Source organism: Halichoerus grypus, chromosome 10 (assembly GCF_964656455.1).
Source record: "Halichoerus grypus chromosome 10, mHalGry1.hap1.1, whole genome shotgun sequence".
Taxonomy (NCBI): Eukaryota; Metazoa; Chordata; class Mammalia; order Carnivora; family Phocidae; genus Halichoerus; species Halichoerus grypus.
The window spans coordinates 44115758-44126809 of record NC_135721.1 but is presented as its reverse complement, the minus strand read 5'-3'; the positions used below and the strand labels follow the sequence as shown (position 1 = coordinate 44126809).

Here is an 11052-nt window from a genome sequence, read left to right as displayed (position 1 = left end):
ACAACCTTAAAGCATCCATACTCTCTCAGATAATTTCCACCTGCCTGTGGGAATCCTACTGGGAGTCCCAACCTCATGCTTTCCCCTACTCCACACACCCAGCTTCCCTACCCCAGTTCAGTCACCTAATTCCAAGTACTGCCTGAGGGCTGGGACTGGCACTTCTCACCATATCCTGAGAGCATTACCCACCTGAATTTGATTTAGGAGTGTTTCTTTTGGACATTCTCAGTTGTCTTAAATCAATCCCAGCTTTGAGACATGCCATTCCTTTTCTGCCTACAACTTAGTTTGGGGTGTCTGGTTATTTTACCTTCCTTACCTAGAACTCCATCTCTATCTAATCCTCCAGTTGGTGTCTCCATACTGCTTCTGCCCTAACTCTTGGTCCTCCCTTTGATTACAGTGGAATCTTATTCATGTTTTTATTCTCCTCTAAGCAACTAAGATTGATGTATGAAACATAAAAAGGAGGGAGGAAGTGTGAAAAAAAGAAAGCCTTGGATGTCCTGCACTGTGCTTTGAGTAGTATTTTCTATGAAATTCCTTTCTTCCTTATTGTTCTCACTTCAGACCCTGAAACATGAGGCACAAGGAACAAAAGTTTTCTTTACTCCAAGTTCTTAACTCTAGCTAATCCGTAAGATCAGATATGTTGAGCGATTTCAGATTATCTGTCTGTTTTCCTTCTAATTTTGATCTTTTTTTCTTTTCTTTTAGTAAACTGGTCTCAAAAATATAGCTTCAGAACACTTTCCTCCATCGAACGTATTTCTTCATTGGTCTGTGGTTCCTATTCTGCTCTTTGTTGTAGCCCAAATCCCAGTGTCTTAATGTATAGAATTGTTCTCCTTACTGGACTCAAATTACCCCTAGAACAAGGAGGAATTAGAAACAGACAACAACATCAAGTTTTACTAATTTTGAAAGATTTTGTGAAAGAATGTGTCCTTCTAGTGATCAGATTCTCCCCTGATAATTTTTCACATATATGTCAGTAGCAGTGTTAAGTACTTTAAGCAAAGTGTTCTTCCTTCTTCATAGATTCTGAGCTCATAGAACTTAACAAATTATTACAATTTGAATAAAATTATTTAATTTAAAATACTATGTGATAATTCTTTAAATATATTCTATTAATGCAAATATGCACGGATAGTTCAGTGGGCATATGTTTTCATTTTGGAAATAAGTTGTTTCTAAGAGCCAATATGAAACAATAGAATGAAAATTCTCTGTGATGGCTCCATTTCCAGACTGTTTTCTTGCTAGTGTATTTCTCACAAAGCTTGCTCAAAAATGATCCCTCTGATAGAATAAGAGATGAAGATGGCCTTCCCAAGAATTATCTGAGATTTTAATATGGGAACAATAACTTTATTTTCCAGAGTATCTCTTGACTCACACTCTTGATATTCCAGCCAACAATAGGAGAATTGTAGAATGTCCTTCAGAGACCTCTTTGTCCAACATCCTCATTGGAAAATTGAGAAACACAGATCCAAGGAGGGGACGTTAAAGACATTTACTCAAAATAACATGTTAATGGAAGAAATAAAGTCTTCTAAACCTGTGAAGCATTATGAAATTAAATGCAGTTGCTATAATTATCAAAATCATTACGAATTAATATATTGACTTATTCATTAAACATTACTGAGTGTTTGATCTTCTAGGTGCTGGGGAATACAAATTCATGCTTGACCAATAGAGTATGAAAGAAATGGCATAACGCCATTGCTCAACCTAGTCTAAGAGGTCTGGCAGCTTCTGCTTTGCCTGCTGGAAGTGCTTACCAACAATGAAAGAAGTACTACCATCCCGACACCTCCATGCTGTAAGAAGTCCAGACCACACAGAAAGACCCTGTGTTGATACTCTAGTTAACAGCCCCATCTGAGCTCTCAGCCAACAGTCAGCATCTAACTACCACCCATGTATGTGATCATATTTGAAGTCCAGTCCATATGATCCTTCATAAGACTCCAGCTCCAGTGATTATCTGCATGAGAAAGTCCAAGGGAGAGCTTCATAAGTAAATCCACTCACAGAATCATAGGAAAAAATATAAGTTGTTGTTTAAACCACTAACTTTGGTATAGTTGCTATACAGTAACAGGTAATCACAAGAGTAGGTGAGGAAGAAATAATTTAAAGATTTTAAACAAGAGAATGATGATAAATTCAGTTTATAACTGAACATTTGACTAGCTAGGGCCCTAAGGATCAGAATCTCTTGATGGTAGGAGATAAACACTCTATCCCCTGGTCTCACCACACATTCAAGTTTAGTTGGAATTTGAGGGCTGCTGGATGGAACTGAATGAAATCCCTCCTCTCATGTATAAATTTTATGTGTTACTTAGATTCAAAAGAGTCTCCTAGGGAAAAAAAAGTACCAGGCCCCTTACACATGACTTTCGACCTGTGACTGATAAAATATCAGATTCCAATTCTGGTAACAGGCTATTAATGTAACATCCAGTGATCCCTGCTTCCTAGTATTCACACCCTTGTGTAAGTCCATACCTTATTGGAGAGGGGTGACCCACTGAGCCAATACAATATTGCAGAAATGACCATGTGCAATGTCTGAAACTGTTTTGAATGGCATTGAAACTTTTGGCTTTGCCCTTCCTTCGGTCACTCATGCTGGAGGAAGCCAATGACCATGTTGTAAGGATCCTCCAAAAACCCCATGGAAAAACCCATGTTGTAAGGAACTGAACCCTCCTACCAAGAGCCAGCACAAATATAGGATGTTAGTGAGTCATCTTGGAAGTGGATATTTCAACCCTAGTGAAACCTCAGATGACTGTAGCTTGTCCAATGTCTTAATGAACCTTTATCTGAAGTTCAGCAGTGATTTTAGGTTGATTTCTTTTAGCTAACTCCAATAATTTAAAGACCATTTGAAATTATTTCTAGTCTTCCTACATTACTTAATTCAATGGAAATTAAGTAATTTTTCTTTAATTTCTAGTATCATATTTTATGTGTAGAAGACAATATATATAACATGTGTATGATTAAAAGAATATTTTTAAAAGTTCAAGTACATTTAAAATACATATAAATACATATAACTACTAATTTAAAATATATATAATGACTGTTTAAAAGTATATGAGTACTAATATATTTGAATTGTCCTTTGTCCATATTCCAATAATTTTCTTCTCCCTTCATTCAGATGTAACTATTTGGAATTCTGAATTTATCATTCCCTTCCTTTAATATAGTTTTATTATGTATATACTATACCTAAATGATATATTGTTCACTTATTTTGTTTTTGATCTTTTAAATAATGAAATTGCACATTATATAATCTTCTTTATTTTGATCTTTTCTCCAAACATTATATCTTTGAGATTAGCCATACTGATGCTTTTAACTGTGATTCCCTCATTTTCACTGCTGTAATGTATTACCTTTCTTATGCAAACCACAAAATATTTATCCAGTCTCTGTTATGGACATTTGGCTTGTTTTTAGTTTTTTGCCACTGTAAATAAGGATGCTGTGAACATTCCTGTATATGCTACTTGCCATACATATGCAAGCTGTATACTCCTAGCAGTGGGATGATTAATTGTATCAGAGTATAAGATAATGCCAGTTTTCCCAAGAAGTTATATCAATTTACACTACTACCAGCAAAAATACAGAGCACTCATTGCTTCAAATCCTCACCAAAATTTTGGGAAATCAAACTTTCTTTTTTTTTTTTTAACTTGGAAAGTGATTATATATATTTTTTCTATTTTAATTTTTTATTTAAATTAAAATTAGTTCACATATAGTGTATTATTAGTTTCAAGGGAAGAATTTAATGATTCATCAGTTGCATATAATAACCAGTGCTCATTACATCAAGTGTCCTCCTAATGCCCATAACCCAGTTACCTCATCCCCCCACCCACTTCCCCTCCAGCAATCTTCAGTTTGTTTCATAGAGTTAAGTGTCTCTTATGGTTTGCCTCCCTCTCTGTTTTTATCTTATTTTTTCCCTCCCTTCCCCAATGTTCATCTGTTTTGTTTCTTAAATTCCACATGAAATCATATGGTATTTGTCTTTCTCTGACTGACTTATTTTGCTTAGCATAATACCCTCTAATTCCATCCACGTTGTTGCAAATGGCAAGATTTCATTCTTTTTTGATGACTGGGTAATATTTCATGGTGTGTGTGTGTGTGTGTGTGTGTGTGTATACACACCACACCACATTTTATCTATTCATCTGTCAATGGACATCTGGGCTCTTTCCGTATTTTGACTATTGTTGATAATGCTGCTCTAAACATCATGGTGCATGTGCCCCTTCAAATTACTATTTTTGTATCTTTTGGGTAAATATCTATGTTATTAATTGATTTATATATTTGTGTGCCCAAGTTGAAGGCATAAATATTTACAATTGTTTGATCTTCTTGTTGGAAAGACACCTTTATTATGATATAGTGCCCTTCTTCATCTCTTTTTACAGTCTTTGATTTACTCAGGCTTTCTTTTAGCATGATGGATGGTTCTCCATCCCCTCACTTCCCATCTGCGGTTATCTTTAGGTCTAAAATCAGTCTCTTATAGGCAGCATATAGATAGTTTGTTTGTTTTTTTATCCATTCTGCTACCCTATGTCTTTTGATTGGAGCATTTAGTCCATTTATATTCAGAGTGATTATCAATAGATATGAATTTAGTGCCCAAGTGTGTTACCTATAAAGTTGATGTTTCTGGAGATGTTCTGTGTTCTGTTCTAGTCTTTGTTGCTTTTGGTCTTTCTTTTCCACTCAAAGAGTCCCCCTTAATATTTCTTGCATGGCTGGTTTAGTGGTCACGAACTCCTTTAGTTTTTGTGTCTGGGAAACTCTTTATCTCTTCTTCTATTCTGAATGATAACCTTGCTGGATAATGTATTCTTGGCTGCATATTTTTCCCATTCAGCATGTTGACTATATCCTGCCACTGTCTTCTGGCCTGCCAAGTTTCTGTGGACAGATCTGTTGCAAACCTGATTTGTCTTCCCTTGTAGGTTAAGGACATTTTTCCCTTGCTGCATTCAGGATTCTTTCCTTGTCTGTGTATTTTGTGAATTTGACCTTAATGCCTTGGCCATGGCCAGTTTTTGTTGAATTTGATGTGAGTTCTCTGTGTCTCTTGGATTTCAATGTCTTTCTCTCTCTCTTCTTCTGGGACAATATGAATGTTGTTATGCCTTTCTGGGATGATATGAATGTTATTATGCTTCTATGACACGAATGTTATTATACTACACAGAGCTGCTGAGTTCTCTAAGTGTGCATTTGTGATCCAATACTTTTCTTTCCCTCTTCTTTTCGGCTTCATTATTTTCCATAATTTTATCTTCTGTATCACTCATTCATTCCTCTGCTTTGTTTATCCTCATTGTCATTGCATTCAGTCAGTTTTGCATCTTGGTTATAGCATTTTTCATTTCAGCCTTACTAGTTTTTAGGTCTTTTATCTCTGGTAAGGGACTCCTTGGTGTCCTCTATGCTTTTCTCAAGTCCAGCTAGTATCTTTATGATTGTTGTTTTAAATTCTGGTTCACACATATCACTTATGTCTATCTTGATTAGATCTCTGGCCGTGACCTCCTCTTGTTCTTTTTTGGGTGGTGAATTCCTCCATCTTGGCATTTTGTCTAGGTCTCTGTCTTCTGTGTGTTAGGAAAGCCTATTGTGTTTCCTTCTCCTGAGAATAATGGCTATATTAAGAAGGGTCCCCCTACTACTCCACCATCTTAACTCTGGTTCCCTGGCTTGCCTTTTAACTTACACTATCACTCCATGCTTCCTTCACACCTTGCCACAATATTGAAGCAGCAGCTCTGAACCATTGTTCCACTGTTTGTTTCAATTCTTTTCCCTCAACTAATACTTTGTACTCACCAGTACTTCAAATTTCTATGCCCACTGATTTTTACTTATTAATTTGTCTTTATTTACTCATACAACACAAAGTTTAAAGAAATTCATATATATGCTTATAGGGGTTAATTCTTGACAGATGGCTCAAACATACACTTTTGACATTTTCCTTGACAATCAATGCCACTATTTTTTTAAAAATTATGTACATCAGCATTTCTGCCATAGGGCTGCCTTCCTTGCCTTAAGTGTTTAGAACACGGTATCTGGCAAAAGCTGGGGAAAGTTCAAACTTCACCTGTTCCTCAGGAAAATGCTGGCTTCTTAACGGGAAAGAGGCAACATCTGTGGCAATTCCCAGCCTTTGATGGGAAGTTTTCCTCCCATGGCAGGAATCTCCTCAAATCCATGCCAATCCCCATGACCCCTGTTCAGGCTCCACATTCCTGTTACTGATTTCAGTGCCCCTCCTTCAAATTTTCTTATAAAAGCCCAGTCTTCTCTGACCTGAGAAACCATTGCAAATCCCTGCAAGACAGGTGAGTAGAAGCTGAGAGAAGATGAGACCCATGACAGGAATTATACTGTACATACTTGGGGGAAGGTACAGGAGGATCCCTGTCAGAAACACAGGAGCTCTGGTCTCAGCACAGGCAAGATTGTCAGTTCTCAGGGGTCGGAGGGCCACAGATTTCCAGTTCTTCCCAGAGCTATACAAGGGGATAGATGTCAATGGAAAGACAAGGAAGAGGAGTGGCATCTCTGCATGCCCTCTCTCCAATCATGCTTTCCTTAGTGATCTCTGATTGCTTCCTCAGATCATAGACACGATGCTGCCTCCCATGGCCCTCCCCAGCCTGTCCTGGATGCTGCTTTCCTGCCTGATGCTCCTGGCTCGGGTCCAAGGTGAGCTTTCGCTGTTCCTAGCACTGGGTCCTTGTGAATGCTCAGGGCAAGAAGAAGAGGAAGGCCCCTGTGGTAATGTGGTGACACATATCCTCACACAAAGAAACTGCCTATAACTACTCCTTCCTTCAGGGTAACTAGGGGTGGCCAGCATCACCGTGGTCCACTAGCACTGCAAGGAGGTCATTTCCATTTTGTCCCAGCACTCTAATTTGTGTTGGTAGGTGAAAGAGGAAAAGCATGAAGGGTCAGTAATGAGATACAGGGAAGGAAAATGAGGACCCAGTGCAAGAATGGCCAGCCTAGAGTGGGGAAGGGTTGGACTTTGAAGGGGAAGGATGAAAAGAAAAGAGAAGGTTCCTCATTTAGTGGGGTTGGTTCAAGATCAAGAAATCTTAAAAGTGTTGGCAATGGGGAGAGGCAGTCACGACTTTGCCATCACTTCCCAAGCACTGGCCTCATACATATTCCCCTAGGTCACCTCCCTACCCTGATCCCCACTCTCCTATTTACCTCTCCCTTCTCTTTTATTTCCTCCCACCCTAGGTGAAGACTCCCAGAAGGATGTGCCCGCTCCACGGATCAGCTGTCCCAAAGGCTCCAAGGCTTATGCCTCCCACTGCTATGCCTTGTTTATGACACCAAAATCCTGGATGGATGCAGATGTGAGTACTTGGATTTCAGTTAGGGGTTTTAAGGGAAAGTACGTAAGAGACCTGAGGGGGGTCAGTTCCATTCTCCAGAATTTCTTGGGGGCAAGACTGAGCACCCACATCTTTTGCATATATACCCCTTCTCCCCTACCTCTGCCTACCCTCCCCCCAATGATGTCTCAGACTCCCCCTGAGTCTCTCCCTTCCCTACACAGATGGCCTGCCAGAAGAGGTCCTCAGGACACCTTGTGTCTGTGCTCAGTGGGTCTGAGGCAAACTTTTTGGCGTCCCTAGTCAAGAACAACATGAACACCTACTCAGATGTCTGGATTGGGCTCCATGACCCCACAGAGGTATGAACTCATCTTCTCTTCATAACCTCTCAAGATGCTATTGTCCCCCCCAAGCCCACTCCCTGTCCCCTGTACCTGCCCAGTAAATGCCTTAAAGAGCCCTGGAGCTCAGAGATCCAGGAGGACATGAGGGGGAAAGGGAGGGCTCTGTAGCGGCTCACCGGCTGAGTTCCCTTGTCTCCAGCTGAAGTTAATCTGCCTCCTGTCATGCTTGTACACAATCTGCACATGAGGCCTTGTAAATCAGTTCTCTGAGCTTCAGAGTCTGCACACATTGTGCTGAGGGAATCCTAAGTGAAGATAGGATCCATTTTTGCTCTATAGAACAGACACTGTCTTTGAGGTTCAGGGGGTAATTACAAATGCACCACTAGTTGCTGTTCAGTCAGTAACATGTTACTCTGGGTGGTTCTGTAGGTCTTTGTGATTACTGGTTTGGAATCTGCCAATAAGAGGAAGGAGCTGGGAAGAGTTTCCCAGAGGAGAGCTCTGGCTCCAGGGAAGCATCTAGATGAGCAGAGCAAATTTGGTGATGCTGGGGAGGGGTTCATGCAAGGAGAACTCTCATGGCTATTCAACCTCACCACACTCCATCTTCTATAGGGCTATGAGCCCAATGCAGGTGGATGGGAGTGGAGTAGCAATGATGTGCTGAATTACTTTGCCTGGGAGAGAGACCCCTCCACTATTGCAAACCCTGGCTATTGTGGGAGTCTGTCAAGTAGCACAGGTAAGTAAGAGAGGAGCTACTTTCTGCCCAGACTTTTCCATCCTCTTTTTCTCCATTTCTCGGCATGACCTTCAGAGAATCCTGCTGAGCTAGGAAGTATAGTGTTGGTTTGTCTTCCCGCATCCCTTGTCATCTCTCCTTTTTGAGTCTCCTTCCTCTGGAGCAGGACACTGGTGAGGATGAGGGAGAGGCTTTGGATCCTAGGGCAGGATCTGGGATACTTCTCCCTTGGGTTCAAGAACTCCAGCAGCCACATCTACCTGAGCTCCTTTGTCTCTCTAGGATATCTGAGATGGAAAGATTACAACTGTTTTATGAAGCTACCCTATGTCTGCAAGTTCAAGGAGTAGTTCTGGGGAGACATGAGGAACCTGAGTTTTGCATGCAACTCATCATGGACATGGGACCAAGTGTGAAGACCCACCCTGGAAGGGAATAATTTCAAACCTCACCACTTCATTCTGACCTTTCTTCCTTCCTGCTCATTTATCTTCATGTTCTTTTGTTGTATTACATGGCCTGAAATCTTAGAATGCAAAAATAAACATTTCACTCCATTTCATGTGCTTTTGTGCTCCTGTCTCATAGCTAGACTCTGAATAAGAACCAGGTGTGGGAGGAATTCTGGGTCTTGCCCCTGTCCTATGTTATCCATTCCCCCAGCGAAAACATTTAAATGTCCATCCATCCATCCCTACCAGTGTGTCTGTGATTAGTGTGTAGTCCAGGTTCATTTACATATGTGTTGTGTACAGAAAAAGACGTTGCTCTCCCACACACTCTATTGCACATTCCTCCTGTTTGTGGCACAAAAATTCTTAGTGGTGTCTGCTATTTTTAGAACAGCACTTCTGAAATCATTTGCTATGAATGATCAATTTTTTTTCTTTAATTTGTAATCTACTTTGGATGATGACTTTTATAAAATACAGTAAAAAACGAATTATTTGGATTCTGACTACTGTGCTAACATGTAGAGCATTGGAAGTTATCACTCTTTTCCTTAGAACGGTTCTATTCTTAAAGCAACCACCAGAAAAGTGTTTGAAGTTGCCATAATTGCCTTTGGCCATTTGGGATTCATCTCCTGGGACTGGACTTAATTGCTTTCCATACAAAATCAGGTTTTTTTTTTTTTTTTTTAGCAGAATTTAAAAATAACATCTGTCAAGGCAGTCAGTATTGTCTACTACACTTAGGGCCATACTTAAGTTCATACTGATCACAGAGGATATTTTGCTAAATTCTCAGTCTTTATTCATAACCAGTTTGTGCACTGAACCATTATAAATTTATTTCCTCTGGTGAACTCTTACAAACTTCCATCTAAAACTCTAAAAAAGAGTTAGGCAGGCAGTTTTTTATCTCTCCTCCCTCTGTGTCTATTCTGTCCCACTGAACCCTCCATAATTTAATGCCTTCTGGGCAGTCATGACACAGTTGATAAAAATGCTCCTCTCTCCTAATAATAAATAATAATAATAAATAGTAATAAATCTCTTATTTTCCCCTCACTGAAAACTAGTCTCTCTAATTTTTTAATTTAAAATCAATATATTGGGATGCCTGGATGGCTCAGTCATTAAGCATCTGCCTTCAGCTCAAGTCATGATCCCAGGGTCCCGGGATCGAGCCCTGCATCGGGCTCCCTGCTCAGCGGGAAGCCTGCTTCTCCCTCTCCCACTCCCCCTGCTTGTGTTCCCTCTCTTGCTGTGTCTCTCTCTGTCAAATAAATAAAATCTTTAAAAATAAATAAATAAAAATAAAATCAATTATATTAACATAGTATGTTATTAGTTTCAGAGGTAGATTTTAGTGATTCATCAATTGCATATAACACCCAGTGCTCATTCTATCAAGTGCCCTCCTGAGTGTGCATCACCAGTTACCCCATCCTCCCACCCACCTCCCCTCCAGCAACCCTCCGTTTGTTTCCTATAGTTAAGAGTCTCTTATGGTCTGTCTCCCTCTGATTTCATCTTATTTTATTTTTCCCTCCCTTCCCCTATATTCATCCGTTTTGTTTCTTAAATTCCACATGAGTGAAATCATATATTTGTCTTTCTCTGACTGACTTATTTTGCTTAGCATAATACCCTCTAGTTCCAACTGCGTCATTGCAAATGGCAAGATTTCTTTCTCTTTTGATGGCTGAGTAGTATCCCATTGTGTGTGTGTGTGTGTGTATACACACACCACATCTTCTTTATCAATTCATCTGCCAGTGGACATCTGGGCTCCTTCCACATTTTGGCTATTGTTGATCATGCTGCTATAAACTCGGGGTGCATGTGCCCCTTCAAATTAACTATTTTTGTCTTTTGAATAAATACCTAGTAGCGCAGTTGCTGGGTTATAGGGTAGTTCCATTTTTAACTTTTTGAGAAACCTCCATATGTTTTCCAGAGTGGGTGCACCAGTTTGCATTCCCACCAAAAGTGTAAGGGGGTTTGCCTTTCTCCACATCCTCGCCAACATCTGTTATTTCCTGACTTGTTAGTTTTAGCCATTTCCT

The 11052-nt window shown here is 39.9% G+C and overlaps 1 protein-coding gene across 2 annotated transcripts; it reads left to right on the top strand.

Annotated features, from left to right (window-relative positions):
- The first annotated feature begins 6717 nt into the window (after positions 1–6717).
- LOC118518891 (lithostathine-like) lies at positions 6718–8887 on the top strand. 2 transcript variants are annotated; one of them, XM_036065918.2, is made up of 5 exons: positions 6718–6801; positions 7348–7466; positions 7670–7807; positions 8411–8537; positions 8820–8887. In XM_036065918.2, the coding sequence occupies exons 1-5, from the start codon at positions 6726–6728 to the stop codon at positions 8885–8887; spliced, it is 528 nt and encodes a 175-aa protein (XP_035921811.1). In that variant the 5' UTR covers positions 6718–6725. The 2 variants fall into 2 exon arrangements, with proteins under 2 accessions (XP_035921811.1, XP_077913570.1); XM_078057444.1 differs by lacking the exon at positions 7670–7807.
- Positions 8888–11052: the final 2165 nt, after the last annotated feature.

What these genes read in the sequence shown, in the direction of transcription:
- LOC118518891 (XM_036065918.2), top strand. Translation starts at nt 6,726, where the DNA reads ATGCTGCCTCCCATGGCCCTCCCCAGCCTGTCCTGGATGCTGCTTTCC. An exon ending in GGCTCCATGACCCCACAGAG is followed by an intron (nt 7,808 to 8,410) that starts GTATGAACTCAT and finishes CATCTTCTATAG; the next exon opens with GGCTATGAGCCCAATGCAGG. An exon ending in GAGTCTGTCAAGTAGCACAG is followed by an intron (nt 8,538 to 8,819) that starts GTAAGTAAGAGA and finishes TTGTCTCTCTAG; the next exon opens with GATATCTGAGATGGAAAGAT.